General features: G+C 51.4%; 1 protein-coding gene across 1 annotated transcript in view; it reads right to left on the bottom strand.

Annotated features, from left to right (window-relative positions):
* CFAP46 (cilia and flagella associated protein 46) overlaps window positions 1-23349 on the bottom strand; it is a 131428-nt gene extending 108079 nt beyond the window's left edge. Inside the window, exons 1-12 of the mRNA XM_043988884.1 lie at window positions 23267-23349; window positions 22943-23020; window positions 20134-20258; window positions 19643-19774; window positions 18633-18697; window positions 18249-18413; window positions 11471-11594; window positions 9329-9423; window positions 8266-8370; window positions 7592-7691; window positions 6461-6559; window positions 3158-3348 (exon numbers count right to left, since the gene is read on the bottom strand). Of these exons, the coding sequence (XP_043844819.1) occupies window positions 3158-3348; window positions 6461-6559; window positions 7592-7691; window positions 8266-8370; window positions 9329-9423; window positions 11471-11594; window positions 18249-18413; window positions 18633-18697; window positions 19643-19774; window positions 20134-20258; window positions 22943-22991 (1250 nt within the window). The 5' untranslated portion in view covers window positions 22992-23020; window positions 23267-23349. The remainder of the gene's footprint in view (window positions 1-3157; window positions 3349-6460; window positions 6560-7591; window positions 7692-8265; window positions 8371-9328; window positions 9424-11470; window positions 11595-18248; window positions 18414-18632; window positions 18698-19642; window positions 19775-20133; window positions 20259-22942; window positions 23021-23266) is intronic.
* Window positions 23350-24243: the final 894 nt, after the last annotated feature.

Raw genomic sequence — 24243 nt, 5'->3', positions numbered from 1 at the left:
ACACAACACATGCTCACACACACCTGCATATTCATAGACGTGTCACATGAATGCACATGCCCACACAATGTACAGTACATGCATGTGTGCACACGGCATATATGCCCATAAACATGTGTCACATGTGCATGTACACACTCACAACACATACATGCCTGTGCTCACAGACACATGCATTGACAGCATGCATACAATACAGATGTGCACAGTTATATAATCCAATATACACTCATTCTCATGGCACACAGTCATAGCATGCATATGCATTCACTGCCTACATGATACATGCATCATATATCTGCAACACAATTATAGACGTGTGCCACTTGTACACATCCTTAAATAATGCATGTTCAAAATATGGGTGCACAATTCACACACATGTACACAATATGTGTGCATACAATAAACCACACAATTACATACAGTCCAGTATACTCATACATTCACACAACACAGGTTTGCACATACCTGCAATACCCTGACAGACAGACATTCCGTGTTGCACACATGCTTATACAATACATGTTTCACACCACACTTGTGTGCATACTCATAGACACAGGGAGGCATGTGTACATGCATGTTCATATAATACATGCATGTGCACACATGTACACATGATTTCATCCAGAGATGAGAGGATCTGGACAAGCCCCAAGTAATTACATTTGCGTGATCACGCATCACCTCTAAGCACTGTACCAAGAGCTGGGGACAAAATGACAAGGAATGGGGCACCCCTGCCCTCAAATAGCTTACAGTCTGTCAGGGAGATGCCACCTGCCTTTTGGCTAAGTGCACAATGGACATCAGATAAAGGGGGGTAGTGGAAGGGAGGGAGGCAGTAGCTTCCCAGGGAAGGTGGGCCTGGGTGTAAATCTGGCCTATGCAGAGGGAGTATGTTCCAGGGCCAAGGCTCTGAGGTGGGAATCCAGGGCTGTGCATGAAGCGCCTGAGGATGTGGGGAGGCCAGGGGACGCTGGACCTTATCTTTCAGTGACTTACACCTCATTACTGGGGCAGCCGGCGGCTCAGTGGGGAGAGCTCTGGGCCTGGCATCAGGAAGAGCCTGGTTCAGATGTGACAGAAACAGTCTAGGACATGGCCCCAAGATGTTGACCCAGAGTCCTCGGCTACTGCAGAGGTACCGCTTCCTCTCTGACCCCCACCAGCTATTTGAGACAGCAGGCTAGCCGCCTCCCCACCTGCAGCTGCACTGCAGCTCTCCACCACCAGGTGTCTCCCATGTACATGTTAACCTTGCTCCGGCTTCCTGAGATGCTTGGGCTCAGCAGCCTCTGGACTGCTCATGGCACTCAGCCCCCAAGCTGTGGGCCCTCCCAGAGGGGCGCATACTGGCGCAAAGAAAGTCCTGCAGAGAGCGCCCCTCGGGAGCAGGCTTCTCTGCCTTGTGTCCTGGACAGAAGTCCTCAGCCTTCTCCGTGGGTTTCTGACCCTAATCCTTGGGCAGCCTGGGGGTGGGAGGAGTAGGAAGGAAGTTGATTCCCCGACTCCCCCAGGAGAAGGCTTGTCACTAATTAAATGAACACTCAGTTTCACTCAGAGGGGAGAGAAGATAAAGATTGCCTCCCCCAATCCCAGTTCACCTCTGCATGGTGGGCCCCAGGTTAAGAATACCTGCAGAGGGGGCAGCTAGGTGGCGCAGTGGATAGAGCACCAGCTCTGGATTCAGGAGGACCTGAGTTCAAACCCAGCCTCAGACACTTGACATTTGCTAGCTGTGTGACCCTGGGCAAGTCACTGAACCCCAATTGCCTCACTAAAAAAAAATACCTGCAGGAGAGGGTGAGGTGCGCAGGTGCTCATTTAGAGCTGGCACTGCCCCGTCTTCACTGGCCCCACCATGACCCAGGGCTTCCTCAGAAACAGGCCATTTAGGCACATCTGAGAGGGAGAGTCTTTTCATGGGTGACCATGAGAAGTTCATTGGACAGTACCGACAATGCATCTTGGACTGTGCTGGCCAACTAGAATCAACTTTTGGGAAGAGAGCAGGCTGGACGACTGGTGGAAACTTATGCAGTGCTTTTAACAGCCCCAACCAAAGAAGAGCTATGTGGACACACCTCCCCAAGCTCCTTTATGGAGATGCCGAAGGCTGTCTACAGTCAGGTTTTTGGGTTTGTTGTTAGTCTTGTGGTTTCTTTGAGCTGTCTTCCTTTCTTCATATTTGGCTAGAATAAGGGGCTTTCTGGAGGTGCTAAGGGACAACCATATGCTGGGAAGTTAGATGATGTAAAAGCAAAAGATCCCTAAAAGTTATCCTAAAACCCCTTCCAGCCCACATTTTTAACTGTGGTCAGTCTCCTTGCAGGGATGCTGGGTGGCTGTGCATGTTGGAACAGCACAATCTCCCAAGATTGAAAGCTGTGAGCAGCTCCAGGGTCAGTGGGGGGGGGTGTCCACGTGGATTGTAACCTTTCTGAGTGTAACTGGAAGACAAGAGGCATTTGAGGAGTATTCCTGAAGAAATGGAGGACTGGAAAAGGCCTAGGAGGGAGAGCTGCCCTCATCTCTGTGGAACCTCTCATGACTGAATCCTTGGGTGTGCAGGACGGATTGGGGAAGAGGGAGAAGGCAGAAAGGTCACAGACAGCATCATGGGAAGATTTCAGCCTCCTGCAGCAGCAGCCACTGTACAAGGTGGCTCTAAGCCCAGGCAACCGAGTGTCAACAAGCCAATGCTAGAGTACTGTCCCTAGGGCATCCATTCTGGCCACTGCTGCCACTTTATCAAGGTCTGGGGTTCAGGAAGTCCTTCGGGCTGGCAAAAAGGGCAATCTCCTTGCTTACCCACAGCTGAGACCCCCGTCCAGCCCACTCTAGCCAAGAGTGGCTCCGAACCACGCGCCCTCACAAACATCCTGTTCCAGCTTTTCGGAACAGCCGTTTGGGGAGGGGCTGTTCCCAAGTGGGGCCCTACCCTTCCCCCTCTGCGGGAGCCCCGCCCCTCACCTACCCCAAGCAGGTATCGGAGCCCTGCGCCCTGCAGCTGCGCCTGCGGAGAGCAGGAGCCAGGGAGGCTCTGGGTCCAGTGCAGGCCCCGCTGCAGGAGGTTGGCCCCGCCCCTCACCTACTCCCTCCCCAGGAGCCTCTCGCAGCCACTGTAAAGCGTCCGGAGCTAGCCGCTCACCTGTCTATCTTCTCGAGGATCTCCGCCACCTGGATCAAGGGCTTGAGCAGTTGGCCGCGCAGGTTGTGCTGCAGGAGAGGCAGGCAGACGTTCCACTGCGTGGCGCACACCACTTGGATCACGTTGGGGTCTTTCAAGCGGTTGGCCCGGAGCAAGGCCAAGTTCAGTCGCTTGATCACGTTCAGCTGGGTCTGCACCAACCAAGAAAAGAACGCAAGGGAGAGCCTGGTCAGGGCGCGTGCACTGAGACACACTTCACGAAATCAAAATCGGATAAAGTCCACAGAGCCCAGGTCGAGGCCCGTCCTCAAGGGGCAGCTCTGCCCAGGTATCCCAGCCTCTCTGAAGACCCCGGCCTTTCTAGAGCCCACCACATTCTTGGTTGGAGTCCCAAGTGCAGAGCCGGTCAGTGGCTGACATGCGCCGGCTCCCACGATGAGCTCAAAAGCAGATGAAGAAAGGGAGGCAGCACCAAGTGAAGGCGCTTTCCCAGGGTCCCAGGCAGTCTCCTGAATCTCGTGCGAAGTCGTATTCATGACGTGGGGGGCTGGGAGTATTCGGCTCCTGCCGCCATTATCGCTCTTATCTACAACCTTTCTCCTCCAGACTTTGGAGAGGGAGGCTTGAGAAGCCTTATCTAACCCTGAAGCACCTGCCTTCTACTTGGGGGCGTCTCCTCTCCACATCCCATCCTGGGATCCTTTGTCCCCCTCCCTTTCCGCCCCCCCCACCCCCCCAGTAAGTCTCCTTTAAATAAATTCTCGCTTTCACACTGGAGCTGCCGGTGGCTTTCTTTGGTATCATTTTCATTGGGGCACGGAGGCATCATACACCTGAGCCCCAGCCGTACCCCACAAATCCTCCGACCCAGTGGCGTGGAAGTAGAGCTAGTAGGGGAATCTGCACCAGGACTGGGGAAACCTGGCTTTTTTCAGAGGTTATGAATCACAGGTGGGAATCTTGACCCACTGGCCTCCCAAATGCATTCCTGCTCCTAAGGACGTCACAGGGCCCTAACTCTACCCCTTCCCCCTACCCCCCAGTCCTGGATGGCTCAGAATTATTAGCCTCGGGGCAGAAAACAAAGAGGTGGAGAGATTACGCACAATGACCCAGGCTGGTCAGCACCGGGTCAGGAGGTGCAAGAGCTGGATATCAGATGGATGTAGTAAGTCAGTCCAATCAATCTAAATGCCAGTGGGTGCTGGCCAGCACAGCCCCTGCCTCACTGACCCACATGTGACATCTCCAGGCATTGCTCTTCATAAGGGCAGTGGCTAAAACACTAGTTGGATCTAGGTCCACCCTATGGTCAGCCTCCTGACTTCAGACACCTTGGCCAGCCTTGCCTTCTGAGCCAGCAGAGCCTTCTGGAGACCATAGGTGATCCATGGATTAATATCCACTGTATGTAGTGGCCGACACTTGGTGCTGGGGCTTCAACCCCAACCCACTGCCAAGGTGCCCCATAAGATGCACACACAGGCCAAATACAAGGCATGATAGGACACGTTGAAAGAGAACTGGATGCAGACTCCAGGGAAATGGGAGGAAAGTGGGGTAGAAGTCATCAAGGACAGCCTCACCCAGGATGGGGCCCCCACCAGCGGGGAGCATCCAAGGAGGGAATCAGAACAGAGGAGGAGGGGGGCACGTTCAGTTCCAGGGGGTGGATCACGGGGAAGAGTTTGGCTGCAGTTTGGCTGCAGTGTTGGGGTATGTGATAGGAGTCCGTGCAGTGGGCATCTACGGGAGTGGGGGTCCTAGGAAGGCAGATTCTGCTCTAGCAGCAACATGGAGCCACTGGGCAGGTATAGATGGGGGGGGGGGAGTTGTGGTCAAATGGAAGACTCCGAAATATAGTGAAGAGGGGACAGTGTAGGACAGGGCATGCAGAGGAAGGGGAGGACCTAAGCTAGTGGGATGGCTGAGTCACGCAGAGCATGTCAAGCTTCTGTGGCCCAAGTTCAAAGTTACCGATCCTTAGAAGGGGCCTCCAAGGCAGACTGGGGAGGGGTTCCCCAAACTGTAGCACAGGACAAGGGATTATCCAGTTTCTGCTGAAAAACCGCTAGGGAGGGGGTGGCTACTACTTCCCGGGGCAGTCTATCCAACGACTGGAGAGCTCAGAGGGTTAGGAAGCTTTTCTGGGCATCTTGCCTCAGTCTGCCTCCTGGCAGCTGCTCTCCTCTGTGGCCCTGGGGCCCGGCCACATGAGCTCCCCCCTCCTCCTGATGACTCTTCAGGCAGGTGGAAAACGACTCATGCCCAATGGATGTCTTCTCCACCCCAAGATAAGCGCCCCCATCCCATCAACTTCCTCTCGGACCTTCCTCCAACTGACCTAACAGCCCGGGAGGGGAACACAAACTAACAAGCTGGAGGGGATGTGGGCAACACGGTGTAGTGGAGGGCAAGAGGGAGCAGTCTGACAGCCGGTGTGTGTGTGAGTGTAAGAGTGTGTGAGAGGGGCAGCTAGGTGTCGCAGTGGATAGAGCACCGGCCCTGGAGTCAGGAGTACCTGAGTTCAAATCTGGCCTCAGACACTTAACATTTAATAGCTGTGTGACCCTGGGCAAGTCACTTAACCCCAATTGCCTCACCAAAAAAAAAAAGAGTGTGTGAGTATGTGTGTATGTGAGCGTGTGTATGAGTGTGTGAGTGAGAATGTAAGAGTGTGTGTATAGCACAGCGTAATGGGGGGCAGGGGGAGGAGCACAGCCTAAGAGATGGTAGTGTGTGCAGAGGACAGGGGGGAGGGGGACAAGAGGGAGCACAGTCTGACAGCCGGTGTGTGTGACTGTGTATGTGTGAGTGTAAGAGTGTGTGTGTATGAGTGTGTGTGAGTATGTGTGTGTGTAGCACAGCGTAATGGGGGGGAGGGGGAGGAGCACAGCCTAAGAGATGGGAGTCTGTGCAGAGCACAGGGGGGAGGGGGACAAGAGGGAGCACAGCCTTACAGATGGGGGTGGGGAACCCTCTGCCCAAATAAGGCGTCACCTTACTTGGGGCTCATTTGCTGTGTCATTCCCCTTCATTCTTGTTCCTAGCCTGAGTGAGCCCCAGGGGCACAGCCTACTCAGCCCCATCCCCGCCCCAGGCTCAGTTTGGATTCACTGCAGGACCTCCCTGTGTGACTCCCCTGCTGAGGCCTCTGTTTCCCCATCAGACAGAGAGGGCTGGGGAGGCGCCTTCCTCTGCTCCCATCCTCTGACCTAAGGGGCACTGTGTGCTCCCGTGAGGGCGGGGGTGGTTCGTCTCTGAGAGGGCCCCTCCATTCGGGGTACAGGGGGGCGGGCTCACCTCCACGGCACTCCGCGTATAGGCCTTGACCTTGCTGTCGATCATTAGGATTTCCAGTTCATACTCCAAGCATTCTACTTCAATCATTCTCCCGGGGTCCTAGGGATCAGAAGGATGTTAGAGCGGCAGCCCGGCCTGGGGGGAGTGCCGGGGGCTGCCAGGGAGCCCTCTGACTGAGCTGACCAAGCTTCACTGGGAAAGGCTCAGACATGGAAAACCTCGAGAGGATGATCGTGGATGCTTCGTTTTCCTTCCCACTGGTCTCCGTGCCCACACAGGGTCTCTGAAGAGCCTCGCCAAATCCCGGCTCATTCCCTAAGTTATTCTCCAGTCCCAGGAAGGAGAAATGTGGGTGTCTCTGGGTATCAGGGTCACCCCATCTATGAGGGGGAGGAGACACCCAAGGAGCACGGATTTCTTCACCTGTGGGCCAGGCATGTTTCAGTGGATTGAGGAGGGGAAGTACTCTCAATACCAAGGAATCCGGTTCTGCCAGGGGTCTGAACAGCACGGCCCACCTAGGAACATCGAGGCTTCGCGGACCATAAACCAGTGACCATGCCAATGTCACTTATTTGGGAACCAATCTGTGAACTCCCAGTGGGGAAACTCCCTCTGACTATGCAGTCGGCACCTCCTCTGTCCGAATGTGTTAGTGACCCTGACCTGCCCAGTGTCACAGAAGCCAATACGGGTCGGAGCGAGATCGGAACCCAGATCTCCCTGGCTCAGCTCTTTATTCTTGACCCAGCCCTGCCTCTTACTCATAATACCAAACAGTAATAGGGGGCATTTCCACCGCAATGTCAGCACCTCATCTGATTCTCTCATCTGCCCTGTGAGGCAGGCGTTTTTATTATGCTCATTTCACAGAGGGGGTGCTGAGACTCCCAGAGGTGAATGACTCGCTCTTTGGAGTCAGATGGGCTCAAGCCTGGGTATTCCAGCCTTCAAGGACCGCCCTCAGCCCTGGTGGGCTCAGGAAGGTCCTCGGAGGTGTCATGGCCCCCAAGGGAGCTGCCTATATTCAGGGCACACTGGGGACTCCAGCAGCCCCCACTTTCTGACCTGGGGAGCCTCCCTGGTGAAGGCTGGCACCGGCTTGGGACCTGGTGCCGCGGGGCTACTCACCATCTGCTTCACAGCTTTCAGGTCTTCGATGCAGTCTCTGGAAATTTCTACGCATTTCAAGCTCAATGAAAGACGGGCTAATTCTAAGAGCAACGGGATCCTGGGGTGATAAAAAGCAATAGAATGTGGCTGGGGTGGGGTGGATTTTGCACATGGGGGGAGGAGAGCCTGGCATCCTGGGGCTCAAACGATGAATTCTCAGTAAATCTGGGCAGGCTAACCCTGCCCTTGCTGAGGGAGGGTGGCAGATCAAGAGGGCCAGGACAGTGGGGCTGGCACCCTAAAAGCCCCCCTGGGGTTCTGAGCCAACTCTAGATCATCTTCTTTCCTGCCCTCCCCAGTTGTGGTTTTCCAGCCCCCAGGCCCCAGCCTGAGCAGGGCTCTGTATGAGACCAGGGGAGGAATCAGGTCTTGCTGACAGCAGCTCAAGCTCACCCCAAAGGCCCAAGCTAGCGAGATGCCCAGCAGGGCTCCCCGGTGCCTACAGGAGGAGGTGAGCCCTGGGCTCGGCACACACGGGCAGGTGAGGCTGGGCTCTGTCCCCACCAGAGGTGGGAGGTGAGGCCCAGGGAGGGTCTAATGTACCATCGAGGCCCAGAGGCCCCCGGCCCAAGGCAGGTTCTAGCTTGGCCTCAGCTGCCCCTCACCATCTCTCACACTCACGTGACACTCACTTTTCATCCTGGATAGATTCCTCGTCTTGATAGCCCTGTAAGAGGTCGTAGGCCTCTTTCAGGTACTTGTTGGTCTCCTGGGGGGTCAATTTCTTGTTCAGTGGCCTGAACAAGATGATTGGATCAGCAATCTGGGCCGCAGGAGCTGGCTCTGCCAGCCCCTCCCAGCCGCCCGCCCTCCCCCAGCCCCAGCAGAGGAAAGACCCCTAGACTGGGCTCAATGCAGGGCTAAGACGAATCCGGAGGAACCTGAGGAGGACTTCAGGCTGGGGGGAGCTTAAGTACTGTGGAGCCCCAAAGTACCAAGAATGAAACCTGGAGAGAGAGAGAGAGAGAGAGAGAGAGAGAGAGAGAGAGAGAGAGAGAGAGAGGGGGGGGGGGGGGGAGGGAGGGAGGGAGAGAGAGAGAGAGAGAGAGAGAGAGAGAGAGAGAGAGAGAGAGAGAGGAGAGAGGGAGGGAGGGAGGGAGGGAGGGAGGGAGAGAGAGAGAGAGAGAGAGAGAGAGAGAGAGAGAGAGAGAGAGAGAGAGAGAGAGAGAGAGAAGGAGAAGGAGAAAGAGGAGGAGGAGGAGGAGGAGGAGAAGGAGAAGAAGGAGGAGGAGGAGGAGGAGGAAGAGGAGGAGGAGGAGGAGGAAGAGGAGGAGGAAGAGAGAAACAGACATAGAAAAGAGGGGAGGAGGAAGGGAGGAATAGGGGGAGGAGGAGGTGGAGGCATTGGCACAAATTTAGGATTAGGGTTCTCACAACAATCCTGGGAGGGAGGTGCTGTTATTATCCCATTTTACGGGTGAGGAAACTGAAGTAAACAGAGATGAAGTGACTTGCCCAGGGTCGCACAGCTAGTAAATGCCGGGGGTCACATTTGAACTCACAACTCTGACTCCAGGTCAGGTACTCTGGGCCTGGTGGCGCCCCCTAGCAGCCCTGATGAGTAACGGTGTGCAGTGGGTGTTTGCTGTCTCAGGCAGCCCCTAAAGACACTCCCAGGACTCTCCTTTGTTGTGGTTTCTGAAGATTTCTGGTTTCTGTAGTTTGGGGAGGAGAAGGCTGCTGGCCACTACTTACGAATTTAATGTGTTGATATTAAAAAGGACGGACAGGTCGATGGAATCTTTAATTTCCTCCTTTATCTTTGTCATATCCGCAAGCTTGTGCTGCACCTGGTAGGCAAGCAGGGAGAAGCTCAGAGAGAGGACCCTCCCCCAGGCCCGTCTGGCTCCAGGCCCCTCCCCAAGGTCTTCCTGACTGTTCTCTGCGGCACGCTCCCTCAGCCCAGTCCCAGGACACCCCGGGGGCGGGGGGGGGGGCTGGGCAGCACCATCTAAGCAGGGCAGAGTTCATCCCCACCAGCCAGGGTGAGCCCTTCTCCTATTCCTGCACTGGAGACAGCTGCCAGTGCCAATGGCACCGCCTAGCTGTCAGCTGTGAGCCCGGGAGGAGGTGCCTCCCCATGAGACAGGGCGGAGCCTCCTTTGATGGCAGGACTGGCACCTCAGCCCTCTGGAAACATATGGGCAACAGCCAGTGGTCCTCTGGGCTGAGGGCCCCACTGCTGCAGCACAGCCTTCATGACGGCCACAGAGCTTGTCCTGGGGAGAAGCTAGTCTCCTCTCCAGGGAGTCTGTGTGGGATTCTCACTTGGGGTTGTTGAGTTGTTTCAGTCCTGTCTGACTCCCCATGACTACACTGGGGATTTTCTTGGCAGAGACATGAGTGGTTTGCCATTTCCTTCTCTGGCTCATTTTACAAATGAGGAAACTGAGGCAAACGAGATGAAGTGACTTGTCCAGGGTTACACAGCTAGGAAGAATGTGATGCCAGATCTGAACTCAGGTCTTCCTGGTCCTCTATACACTGACCCAGCATTTCAGCTCTGCCTGGAGGAGCCTGCCTAGAATTAGAGGCAACTCGAGCTGTCCAGTGGCCTTCAGTGAGGTGTCAGGAGGGAGAAGTCTTCCCTGACATTGAGATGGACCCTGTCTCTTTGCAAGCCCCACCCCCACCCCTGCTCCTAGTTCTGAGCTCTGGAAAAAGCAATAGTGACCCCCCACAATCCCACTCATTCCTACACACTCTCACGTCTCCTCCCAAACCCTGAGCCCAGCATGGCCTCTCCTCCCATGCGGGTCTACACCCCAAACTACACCAACCCACAATCTACTTTTTCTGTTGTTTATTTTTTTTAAACATAGTGTTACTGAGATCTTGTTTTCACATCACCCACACTTCCAACGTGTTTCCCCTTTTCCCTCCACGGAGCTATCTCTTAGAACAAACAATAAAGGGGAGGGGGCAGAGAAAAGCAATTTAGCCAAACTAGCCAGGACCTTGAAAATAGACCAAACATTATTTGCAATGCTCCACACCCACGGTCCCCACCTCTGCAAAGAGTCCTCTCTCTGGGGCTGCTAGGTGGCACAGTGGATAGAGCACCGGCCCTGGAGTCAGGAGGACCTGAGTTCAAATCCGGCCTCAGACACTTAACACTTACTAGCTGTGTGATCCTGGGCAAGTCACCTAACCCCAATTGCCTCACTTAAAAAAAAAAAAAAAGTCCCCTCTCATTTCTGATCTTTGGAGCTCAGTTCAGTTATTATCGCACAGCTCTCAGAATTCACTTCTTGATAGTCCCCTCTCCCCTCTCCCTGCTGCCAAGCAGGTGTCCAGGCATGTGCCGGGCAGAGCTAGAGTTGGGGATGGCAATACCCAACTCCTCCCTAGACCCCCAACTTCTGGTGTCTACATCCACTCTCCTCCTTTCTAACTAGGTGTGAACTTGAGGCCCCAAGATGGTACACTGGATAGAGTGCCAGGTCTAGAGTCGGAAAGACCTGAGCTCCAGTCCAGCCTCAGACACTTAATCTCTGTTTGTCCAGTTTCCTCAACTGGGAATTGGGGACAAGGAGCACCTACCTCCCAGGGTTCCAATGAGATCATGTTTTCGAAAAGCCATTAGCACAGGACTGGTATACAGCAGGTGTTAGATAAATGCTAGTTGTTATTATTAGCTTGGCTAGAAAGTGCTGCAAGCACAGTCATGTCAAGGGCCAGACTGAGCAGGGGTTGGGGAAAGAACCCAGCAGCCCTCCAGCTCCCCTGGGCCTTTTACATTCCCCAAGGGGTATTCCCCAAACTCCTTAAATTCACTAGCTTCTTTATTTAAAAAACGAGATGACCATTTGAATGTACTTTTAAAGGTCATCTCACCATGATGGAAAATATCCGTCGGTATCTGTGCGGGGCATTCGTCTTAATAAACGGGGCGGCGTCAGCACAGAATGTCGCAGCAGTCTCCATCTTGCCAGCCTCCAGGTAGCATTCCAAGAGTTCTCTGCAAAAAGAAAACACGAAGGCACGGAGTAGATCTGGAGTTCTCCCAGACGGGGAGCCGGACCATTCATCTGCTGCCCCTGGAAGCCCTGAGCCACCCACCTACCGGGGCTGTGCTCCCACGCTGCCCCCGCCCCCAACAAAACAAATCACAAAGTGGAAGGGACTCTGCAGCCTTGCAGCATTATCACTGCTGCCTGGTACCCGGTAAGTGCTTGAGAAATGACTGTTTTGACTGGAATTCCCTTGACAGAGAGAAGGAACTTCCCATAGTTCTTCTATCTGTTCATTTTGTCAAATTTGTTTCTGCCTCAATCTTTGATCTTTGGAATGTAATCTAAACCCCACCTCCGACCCATTCTGGTCCTGCCTTTAATTTCCAACCCTAATCCTAACCGGAATTCTACCTTCCAGACAAAGCTCACTGGCTGGGGACTCTCTTCGTCCTGTGCACATTTGGCTCTTGTGTATTAGGAGATGCTTATGGGGGGAACACTCATTGTTGCCAGCAGACTGTTTCTTGGTTTTCAAAGGCGTCTTTGTCAAGTCAGGAGACCTCAGCTCCAAAGCTGGGGTCCTGCCACTTATTGAACCCTGCAGGCCATTGGACGATGGCTCTGGCATCTAACTTACCTCATTTATTTCAGGGATTGTTTTGTCTATTGAAAGTTGTACTATTGTTGGGAAATCTGGCACTGCAAGACCCTCTCCCACCCTGCCCTTCCCTCTTTTTTCATTATTTTCCTTGAAACTTTGGACTTTTTGTTCATCTACATGAATTGTGTTGTTATTTTGTCTAATAACCTTTTGCCAATTCAATTGGTAGGACATCAAATCTGTAATTAATATAGGTAGTATTGATATTTTCTTATATTAGAACAGCTCAACAATGACCAACTAATATCCACTTATTTAAAGTTTTTCTAATTTCTGAACCCAAGAAAATCAACTAAAAACTAGTTGAAATAATTAACAATTTCAGCAAAGTTGCGGGATAAAAATAAACCCACACGAACCACCATCATTTCTATATACTACTAAAAAAAAGCTAGCAGGAAGAGATAGAGAGAGAAATTCCATTTAAAATAATTGCAGTCAATATAAAATTCTTGGGAATCTCCCTGCCAAGACAAATCCAGAGACTATATGAACAAAATTACAAAACACTTTTCACACAAATACTAATCAAGACAATTGGAGAAATATTAATTGCTCATGGATAGGCTGCAACAATATAATGACATTACTACCTAAATTAATTTACTTATTCAGTGACATGCCAAACTACCAAAGAATTCTTTTCTAGAGCCAGAAAAAATAATAACAAAATTCATCTGGAAGACAAAAGGTCAAGAATGTCAAGGGAATCAATGGGGTGGGGGTGGGGAGCAAGGTAACCTGGAAGTACCAGATCTCATACTGCATTGCAAAGCAGTAATCATAAAAACAATATGGTACTGACTAAAAAATAGAGTGGTGGATCAGTGGCATAGATTAGGTGCACAATACACAGTAGTAAATCACCATAGTAATTTAATTTTTGATAGATCCGATGACCCAAGTATTTGACACAACAACTCACTATTTGACAAAAACTTCTGGAAAAATTAGAAAGCTTGAGGAATGGCTTGACAATGTATGGTATATGATTGTGATGAAACACTATGCTATTATAAGAAATGATGAGCAGGACACTTTCAGAAAACCTAGACAGACTTGCATGAACTGATGTGAAGTGAAGTGAGCAGAATCACAAGAACATTGCACACAGTAAGAGCAACATTGTACATTGATCAGCTGTGAAAGACTTAGCTCTTCTCAGCAATACAATTCCAAAAAGACCCAAACTGAAAATTGCTATTTGCCTCCAGAGAGAAAACTGATGAACTCTGAATGCAGATGGAAGCAGACTTTTTAATTTTATTTTTATTGTTGTGTTTTCCTTTGCAAAATGACTAACATGGAAATGTGTTCAGCATGATCTCACATGTATAATGAAAATCAAATTGCCTTCTCAAGAAGGAGAGGTGAGGAGGAAGAGAATCTGCAACTAAAAATTGAAAAAAAAGATAGTTAAAATTTTTATTACATATAATCGTGAAAATATCTAACAAAAGAAATATACTTTTTTTTTTTTTGGTGAGGCATTTGGGGTTAAGTGACTTGTCCAGGGTCACACAGCTAGTAAGTGTTAAGTGTCTGAGGTCGGATTTGAACTCAGGTCCTCCTGACTCCAGGGTTGGTGCTCTATCCACTTTGCCACCTAGCTGCCCCAAGAAATATACTTTTAAAAATCTTCTCTCATTTCTGTAAAGAAGGTGGGTGTATTTACATTATTCCTGGGTGTGCCTTTGGGACAGAATCACAGGTATTGTATATCTTCTACCTTCTGTAGTTAATTTCCATGGAATTCCTTTTTCTATCTCTTCCTGCTGAATTTTGTTGGTAACACAGAGAAAAGCTGAAGCCTATGGGTTTATTTTGGATGAAATTACTGTGAAGATTATTTTGTGTTGAATCTCTAAAGGGATCATCGTGTCGCATCTCTGCCTCTGCTGCTTCTCTCAATTACTTTACCTTTTCCGTTCGCAACAGCTATCATGCCTAAAATATATGAAATAACAACAGGGATAACAGATAGTCTGGCTCTGCCTTCCTGGGAAGGCCATTGACATTCTCCATTACTGATCATTACTAGGTCTTGGTTTAGACTGAGCTAATAGAAGATCTCATTCCTTTGCTCATCAATGGTTTCCACAGAAATGAGCACATATGCTATCAAGAAGTTTCTTTTTTTAGCATCCATTACATAATCATGTGATTCTTATTATTTTTTGTGATTAATACGGTTTATTATTTTTGTAGTTCTCTTTATATTGAAGCAAGCTTGCATTATATCCCTAGTATAAATCTGATATAATCAATAGTTTATTATCTTTGTGATACGTTGCTAATCTTTTATTCACTGTTTTTGGCCCCAATGTTGGAGATATTGGTCTGTACTTTTCTTTGTCTGTTTTGTCCATCCTTGGTTAAGGAACCAAACTGTCTTATTGGAAGAGTTTGGCAGGATGCCTTCTTTCCATTTATGTAAACAAAATGCATAATATGGGAATTAATCTTTGAATGTTTGATAGAATCCATTTGTGAATCCATCTGATCCTGGCCCTTTTTCTTTGAGACTTTGATGGCTTGTTTAATTTTTTTGAAATTGGATTACTGTATTTAAAATCTCTATTTCTTATTCTGGGCATTTTATATTTTTGTAAATATTCACCTGTTACATTGATCAGTTTTGTTATCTCATCGAGAAAAAAATTGTAATAATTTTTTTTGTTCCCTCTTATCATTTGTGAAATCTCCATTTTCATTAGAATGTTAATTTGCTTTTCCTTCTCTTTTAAAATCAAATTAGCTAGGTTGTTCTAATTTTGTTTTAAATCACAACTTCTAGTTTTATTTAGAAATTTAGTTTTTTATTTATTCTTTGATTTTCAGAATTTCCATTTTTGTGTTTAGTTTTTTTATTTGTTCCTTTCTGAGTTATTATTATTATTATTATTAGTTGTAATCCCACTTCAGTGAATTGTTCCTTCTTTGTTGAGCACCGTGTTTAGAGAAATAAATGTTCTTCTAAGGATTGCATTGGCTGCCTTCCAAAAGCACTGGGAGGTTGTCTCATTGTATTTTGTGAAATTATCTATTATTATGATTTGTTCTTTAGCCCACCAATTATTTAGGACTGCTAAGCCTACATTTACATTGTTTTTTTTTTTCTTCAAAGCCCTTTGTGGAAAAAAACAAATTTAAAAAGCCCTTTGTGGATGATAATTTTGACTGTGTGATGGTCAGTCAAGGATGGCTTTGGTATTTCATCCTTTCTGCATTGGGCCAAGTCTTTAATGTCCTATAGCTTGGTCATCATCACCGACAGCAGAGCTGCTTAAACTTTTTCCACTCCTGACTTCTTTTCACCTGAGAATTTTTTACACAACCCCAGGTACATAGATATATAAAATAGGTATATATCACTTTTTACTATTGCCAGATTTTTCACAAACCCCACATTGTTACTTGGCCCCATATGGGGTTACAACCCACAGTTTAAGAAGCTTGGACCTACAGCAGATAGGAGGCACAAGGCCTGGAGTCAAGAAGACCTGAGTTCAAATCCAGATTCAGACACTAGCTGCGTGACCCCGGATAAGTCATATAACCCTGTTTGTCTCAGTTTCCTCATCTAAAATGAGCAAGAAAAGGAAACAACAGACCACTGCAGTAGCTCTGCCAAGAAAAGCCCAAATGGGATCACGAAGAGTCAGCCATAACTGAGCAATAACAACAGCTTGGTCAATTTTCCAAAGGGGGTCACACACAATGAGCATGTGCAGACTTCAATTCCAATTCGGTAATAGGAAGAATTCTGTCACGTCCCATTTTCCCAAAATTCTCTTCAGGTCTTACCTGCCTCCCACTCCAACTCTAACCCTGTGACTCCTCCTCTGACACTAACCCTTTCCTGTTTCGCTTTTGTCAGATTCTCTGCTTTTGAGAAAGCACATTGGGCCCCAGCTCTGAGGCTTTGCCTATTTCTCCCCATAATTCAATCATCTTTTCCTTTAAGTAGCTAGAGGCTTTCTAAGTGGTGCAACCATATTAAGTCAATCATGGAGAAGAACAAACTTGGTTATGAAATTAGAGGTAGGGAGGGATGCAGGAAGGATGGAAAGGAGGGAAGGAGGGAGAGATAGAGGGAGGGAGGAAGAAAGGAAGGAAGGAGGGAGGGAAGGAGGTGAGGAGGGATGAAGGAAGGATGGAAAGGATAGATGGAAGGAAGGAAGGAGGAAGAGATGGAGGGAGGGAGAAAGAAAGGAAGAAAGGAAGGAAAGGAGGGAGGGAGGGAAGGAAGGAGGGAGGGAAGGAGGAAGAGATGGAGGGAGGGAGGAAGAAAGGAAGAAAGGAAGGAAAGGAGGGAGGGAAGGAGGAAGAAAGGAAGGAAGGAGGGAGGGAGGGAAGGAGGAAGAGATGGAGGGAGGGAGGAAGGAAAGGAGGAAAGGAGGGAGGGAGGGATGAAGGAAGGATAGAAGGTAGGAAGGAAGGAAGGTAGGAAGGAGAGAGAGAGGAGCGAGGAGGACCTTTGGGGCATCATATTTCACATGTGAAGAAGCGAAGGAAACCCAGAAAGGAACAGAGCCAAGGACAGCTTTTCTTCAAAAGAAGACCAAGCTGGCCATAAAAATGCCATTTCCTTTTGTGTTTAAGTTCACAATAAAACGAGCTTTTTAGAAAAGGAGACAAGGGTCCCGGGAGGAAAGGCAGGGTCCTCCCTCAAACTCTGGCATCTTCACAGACTTCCAGGACGATCCCTCCCCCACGGATCCCTGGGAGAGGAAGGGATGGGAAGGGGACGGTGAGGCGAAACCTTCCCTGAGAAGGGTGAGCCCCCCTCCAGGAAGCCACAAGAGCTTCCAAAGATGTGGCCCCGAGAACTTGGGGAAACCGAACCTATGACCGCGGATGGGCCATGATAGCAGAAATACTACTGAGAAAAACTTAGAGAAGACGAATAAAGAGACGGCCCTGGGCTCACATGCCATCTCAGATACATACTATACATACATGTGACTGCAGGAATCATTTCACCATTCACTGCTGCCTCCGCACCAAAATAATAATAACAATAATAACAATAATAATAATGCCTATAAGATGCTGAGCAGGAGCCCATCAGTGGAAAAGGGAGCTCCCTCACCAGGAGTGCTCTGCACTGATTTGGGGCAGGAGAGAGAGACAGAGACCAAGAGAGAGAAGAGAGAAGCTTCTTTGTTTTGTTTTGGGGGATTATGGGGATGAGGGAAGGGACGTGAAGGTCAAGAAGGGAACAGAAGTTTCCCAGCATTTTATTCCATTTCCTTTGTCTCTTAAGAGTCACCCTGAGGAAAAAGGATGATTCCAAGCAGCACCAAGAATCTCAAGGACACGCCCATCGACATCCCAAACTCAGTGTGTCCAAAAGAAAACTCATCTTTCTCCCCAAACCCTCCTCTCTTCCCAGCTTCCTGATTCCTGAAGAGGGCACCTCCAAACTCCCAGACTCCATATTATTATATGTGTATATGCACATAGATAGGTGTGTTTGTTTTATATATATAATATACACATGTACATATACACACATGTTAATGTTTAACATGTGTGTATATGTGTACATACACACATAGGTATAACTTGTTTCATACACACCTAATATACATAGTACATATACACACGGTAAGATATGATAACATATAATAATCTATGTCTGTGTGTAGATGTGTATGTGCACATGCATAGATAGGCATACTTGTTTCGTACATACCTAATATACACACATGATAAGCTATGATAACATACAATAAGATTCTATGTCTGTGTGAAGATGTGTAGATGCAAATGTGTGCACAGGAAATCTGACCTGCTGTGTTGGCTCCCCAGGCGGGCCACCAGGCTCCCTTAGGGCAGGGGCACATGGGTGTTCCGACCCCCATACTTTGGGCCTAGGCCAGGCACACCATCATGCCGACCAGACACAGGCAGCAGCATGGCTGCCCCAGCCTCCTCTCTACCCAAAGCTTCATTCAGCCCCCCGGGACAGAGAAGCTCGGGTCCCACTCACATCATGAGCTCGGCTTGCCAGTCCTTGTCTTCCTCGTCGATCTGCTGCAGTGTACTGACGATCTGAGCCAGGCTCGGGATCAGGTACTGGCGATGGCCGGGCTTGAGAAAAGCTCTCGCCATTTTCCAGTAGAGGACGGATGCATTATAGATCAGGAAGTAATACCTGCGGAGCGAGCCGACCCACAGTCCCCTTCGAGGGGGTGCCCCACAGACCCACCCGGGGTCTCTTCCACCCCACCCCCGGCCCCCAAGCACCAACGTGCTGTTGGTGACCAAAAAAAAGGTCAGCAGGTCCCACCAGCTCAGCCCAGGAAACGCCTGTCCAGACCCCTGCCAGCACCCAGAGTGACGTCCCGTCTGAGGTCCCCAGGGGCACCCTCACCTGGGGTCTTCACTCGCAAACTTGATGGTCTTCATGAACTGAGTCACACTTTTCTCAAATTCATCCTGAAATCTCACAAATGGTGTGTGTGTGTGTGGGGGGGGGGTGGTTATGAGCCTCATTAGCCACCTGCCCAAAGAGACTACACGCTTCTTCATGGCATTGCCCAAAGCCCCCTCATCCCAGGTCCAACCTTCCCCCTAGCCTGACCCTGGCCCTCAAAGGACAGATTCCTATGTTCAAGGTAGGCCGGCACTGGAGGAAGGCTCCCTGTGTATTCAACCTGGCACAGCCACAACTGCCCAGTGGATTCCCGCAGCCCACCTGGACCTGGTGTGTAGATCAGACTATTCAGACAGTCCTGCTCTCGCCACCTGCCCCCTGCCCCTCTGGCCCTCTGTCCCCCTGCCCCCTGCCTCCTTGCCCTCTCTGCCCCCTTGCCCCCCCTGCCTCCTGCCCCTCTGGCCCTCCTTCTCCCCAGAGCCCATGGAGGCCAGGCCTCTCCCCAGCAGGGCTGAGGTCCAGGGGCCTGAGCCTGGGTCAGAAACTTTAGGTCACAACTTCTGGCCACAGAGACCCAGCTGGGGGCACCCACCAGGCCCACTCCTCTGACACTCCCATGTTGTGGAGGGGAGGAATCTGAGGCCCAGGGAGAGGGAAGGGAGCTACCTGGGCCAGGGCTGGTGCCAGAACCTGGGAGGTTTCCTTCTTTCAGCCAGTGTCTGGTCCCCCCGAAAGCTACCACAAGTCTGGGGCCAAGAAGGCCGAGAGAGGGCCTCCTTAATGAGGAAAGCGGGGGCACCACAGACACAGGGCACAGGGGACCTGCCAAGGGCCAAGTGGGGGGACAGCCTAGGAGCTCTAGGAGAGGGGACCGGGCGGTGCAGATGTAGTGTCCCACAGCAATGGCCTTCCGGGAGGGGGCCAGGTTCCACCACCGTCCTTGACATTCAAGGCCCCAGGAGCATGGGGCGGGGGTGATACCCTGGGTGTGATTCCCCGGGCCTCACCAGCTTTTCCATGGATTCTGGCGTGTACAGCTGGGCCTGGCACAGGTACGCTCTGCCCCTGAACTGGCTGGGGAGGGGCATCCCCCGAAAGTACAGATTCACACAGTCTTCTGTGACCTCGGGAAGCTTCATCTGAGGGAAGATAGGAAAGGTCAAGGACACTGAACTCTGAGCAGCCCTTCACCGCCTTTTACAGACCAAGGGAGTGTGGCCCAGTGGGCAGAGCTCCGGGCCAGAGGCAGGAAGAAGGAGCTCACATCCTACTTCAGGGGGGCTGTACTGGTCTGAGCCCCTCCCCCACCAGGCGGGGGGCGGGATGGGGACCGAACAGAGGCAGGACTAGCTTCCACATCAGTGATGCTCTGATCTCTGCTCTGGGCTGAGTGTGATCACGCCCCAGGGCTGGCTCCAGCAGGGGCTGGGGGCCTCCCCTGGGGTGGGGGTCTGTGAGAGCTCAGGGCCGGGGCCCTCAGGGACAGGAGCTGGCCTACCTTGAGGGCCTGCTCCGCACACAGAACGGCCAGCTCCAGACTGAAGCTCTCTGAGTTGTCCAGGGCGCACTGACCATCACTGGCCGCCTTGATCAGCTGGTAAGCTTTCTTCAGGGCCTCGACGTCTTTCAACAAGAACCATGGGGTCAGCAGACCCAGCCCCAGGAGGAGCCCGCCTGCCAGCCTGCACATCATGGGAGCCTCTGTATGGAGGGGGCCCTCCCCTGGCTCTGGGCAGCTCGATCCCTCCAGGCCCTTCCTCTGTCCCCCAACCCTGGTCTCCCTGCATCATGTGTCAACTGATGCTAAAACAGGCAGGATCGTTCCAACAACAGCCTAGCAGGTGGGACTTGGCGGGGGCCAGAGGAGCTGGTTGGAAGTGGGGGACAGGCAGGGGTGCTCCATGTCCACCCTGGCTCGGACCTCTCCTCTAAGCACCTGCTGCCCCATGCATCCAGCTATTCTTTCATGTTTGTTCACTGCCCCTGGAAAAATCCCGGGCTGAACTGCAAAGTGGCCTGAGGTCTTGGGCAGAGGCGATGGACATTGTGGGTAAATCAAGGCACGGACGAGGAAGGACTCATTCAGAGCACAGGCTCAGGCCCAAGCCTGTCCATGGAGAGCTGTCGTCTGCCTTGGCTGGAATGGTTGACAGCACCAGCCAAGGACTTATCCCATGTGTCCCCATTGGACAGATGCAGAAGTTGAGGCCTAGAAAGGGTAATCTGGTGGTCCAGGACAGCAGCCACCATGGATGGCTTGACTAGCACAGCCAGCGGTGCCCTCACCTAAGTGTGTCCCCTTCCAGAGGAGGGGCTGGACCTAAGAGCCCAGCACTCCAGCCAGGGAACGAAGCTCGTGAGGCCTGAAGGCCCAAGCTGTCTTTGCTTCTGGAGATCTGTGGTGTCACTGGTGAGGACCCTGCCTCTACCAGTGCAGATCGCCACCCCTGTGTACCCTCGGCCCTAGCTGCAAGTCCCACCCATGTGTCCTCCAGGTCTGACTGCCCCTTCCTCCATTCCTCCTGGATGCTTCATAATAAATAAACCTCCCATCCAAACCTCTTTCTGGGCCCCCCCTCCCTGAGACCCGGCTCCCTCCTGATTTCCAGTGTCTCGTGTCCCCCAGATCACTGGGGCACTCTGGGCTTCCCCGACCCTTCCATGACGTCCCGACACCATCTTCCCTAACCAACACCTCCACCAAGCTTCACCTCATGCCAGACCCCAGAGTCTGCTTCTGCGGAGCCCAGAACACTCTCTGTCCTTCCCCAGGGAGCTCAGGGCCAGGCTCACAGCCAGGCTCTCCTTCCTGTCTCTCGCCCTCACGCTAGGGCACTTCACCCTACAGATTGCTACTCCTCCATCTACTCCCCCCCCCCCCACGCCCCACCGGGATCTTGCCCTCTCCACATCTCAGCTTCCCAGGACTCCCCTGCCTGCTCTCCCTCCTGGCTCCTCACTTCCTGCGCGGCTCATCTAGAGCCCCGAGTGCCCAGCCAGGAAATCCTCTTGCACCATGTGGAAAGACAACTAGTGGAAACCTAATTGAAACTGCTTTGGTTAAAACCACATTCTGACTCATCAGCTTCCTAACTGAGCAGAGAGATTCATCCCCAGGTAGTGAAGCAAAAAGCTTCCTGCCACAAGGGGGAGCTCTGGAGAGCAGGAATGTCCTGAAGGCCTCTGGGGTGACCCACCATGCTGGTCACTGGAGCAAGGAGCAATGGCCCCTCCTTTGGCCTTCTGGAGGACATCCCAGCCTTCTCTGACACTGGCTTCTGGGTGGCCCAAGGGGTAGAGCCCTAGACCAGGAGTCAGAGAAGACTAAGGTTCAAATCCTGCCTCTTAGTTACTCCCTCTGTGACACTGGCAAGTTAGTTAACCTCTCAGTTTCTTCATATGCAAAAAGGGTATAATCCTGGTACCTCAGGAGATTATCCGGAGGAAACAGGATAGCCTGGTAAAGTGCTTTATAGCCCTGATGCAGCATAGAGAGACATGTCTATGATCAAAAGTAGCAGTGATCACAAAGCACTCAGCCTCATGCCTGGTACAGAGTAGGTGCCATCTATGATGACTATTATCATCCAAACAGATGGATACACATGGCTGCATATATATGCATCTCTATGCTTTCCTCTGTTTCTGTCTCTCCGTCTCTGTGTCTCTCCGTCTCTGTGTCTCTCTGTGTCTGTGTCTCTGTCTGCCTCTCTCTGTCTTTGTTTCTGTGTCTGTCTCTCTCTGTGTCTGTGTCTCTGTGTGTCTCTGTGTCTCTGTCTCCCTGTCTCCCTGTCTCCCTCTCCCTCTCCCTGTCCCTGTCTCTCTCATCACAGGGTGCACTAGACACAGCTCAGACTAGCTGGAGCCAACAGGAAAATGTTCCAGTGAGCCCCCACCACAGAAATTGGCCAACACTACAACGGCGATGGATCGTTTCGTTGATTGGCTACACTTCAGAACATGATGTTCAGGATACCCAGTAAACTCCCCCGGGTGCCCCGTGTTCAGTTTTGCTTGGAAGGGCCAGTCCCGCGTGAGTGTGTGCGACTATACAGACTTATTTATGTGTATACACTATTATTCCGGCTCACTGAGAGCGCCGCCCACTCCCCAAACCACTCGCTGCTGCCCTCCCTCCTTCTATGATCATCCATCTCACAGAATCTCTTTTTCTTCATAACGTTTTCCTGATCTTCCCCGTAGTTAGGGCTCCACCGCTTCCATAGTTGCGCTCCCCCCCCCCCCATATTTGTTCCTGGCCTTCCCCTTCTCGGTCTCCACCCCCCCCCCCCCGCCCCGCCTCTCACTTCCGCGTTGCTCCGCATCAGAGATTAGCTGTTTCAGAGTCAGGTCCATGCTGCTGCCTCCAGCGACGAATGGGGGGCCTGCGGGAGGGACGGAGGGCGACCGCCCCCTTGGGGGTCACTAACTGACCGATAGGCTCCCTCCAAGTCTTGGAACCAACGCCTCAGGTCCCGAAATCCTATCCCGGGTCATTCGGAGCAAGCCCCCCCCAACTCCGCCCGGGGAGCAGGAGCCCATAGGGGGTGGGGCTCGGCCAGTGGGCGTTTGGGGACTCCCTCCGCCCCCCAGAACCTCTCCTCCATGACGCCCCCCAGTCAACTGGCTACCTGCAGGGGCAGGGCTGGGGTCTGAGGTCCGGGTCGGAGAGAACTAGCGACAGCAGTCTCACCTTCGGGTCGGGCAGCGTCCCTCCGTGTCCTGGCAACGGAGAAGAGGGGCGGGGGAGGGGCGGGGCGGGTCTGCGGAAGGCCCGCCCCCAACTCCCAGCCACCTCCTCCCACTCCTTGTAGATGGGAGGATCTCCAGGGAGCTCCCCAGCTCCCAGGTTGTCTCAGTCCCAGCCCCACATTCCTGAAGGGAACACAGTCTGTGAGGCTCGGCGTCAGAAGGGCCAGGCAAACGGTCAGTCAAAGGGCCTGTAGGCATGGATAGTTCTGCTGGGAAGTCCCCGTAGGCCTCCAGCCCTCCTGCCTATCACACGAAGAAGCGGCTGAGGCACGGTGGGTGGGATCAGGAAGGAATCAGCCTCTTTCTAGCTTCGGGACCCTGGGCTAGGGGCTCGAGTTCTCTGGGTTTCTCTCAGTTTTGCTGGAGAGGTGATTCTTGGTTGTAATCCCAATTCCTTCGCCCTCTGGAATATCCTATTCCATGCCCTCTGGTCCTTTAATGTAGAAGCTGCCAGATCTTGTGCTGTCCTGACTGGGGCTCCACAGTACTTGAATTCTTTCTTTTTGGCAGCTTGCAGTATTTCCTCCTTGACCTGAGAGCTCTGGAGTTTGGCTATCATATTCCCAGGAGTTTCCCTTTTGGGATCTCTTTTTGGAAGTGATCGGTGGATTCTTTCAATTTCTATTTTCGCTTTTGCTTCTAGAATTTCAGGGCAATTTTCCCTGAGAATATCTTGGAAGATGGTGTCTAAGCTCTTTCCTAGATCATGGTTTTCAGGTAGACCAATAATTTTCAAATTATCTCCCCTGGACCTATTTTCCAGGTCAGCAGTTTTTCCCAGAAGATATTTCACATTGCCCTCTCTTTTTTTTTTTATTCATTTGGATTTGCTTTATTGTGTTTCTCATAAAGTCAC

Source organism: Dromiciops gliroides, chromosome 2 (genome assembly GCF_019393635.1).
Source record: "Dromiciops gliroides isolate mDroGli1 chromosome 2, mDroGli1.pri, whole genome shotgun sequence".
NCBI classification, from domain to species: domain Eukaryota; kingdom Metazoa; phylum Chordata; class Mammalia; order Microbiotheria; family Microbiotheriidae; genus Dromiciops; species Dromiciops gliroides.
Note: the sequence above shows the minus strand (reverse complement) of the source record. Positions and strands in the feature narration are given on the sequence as shown.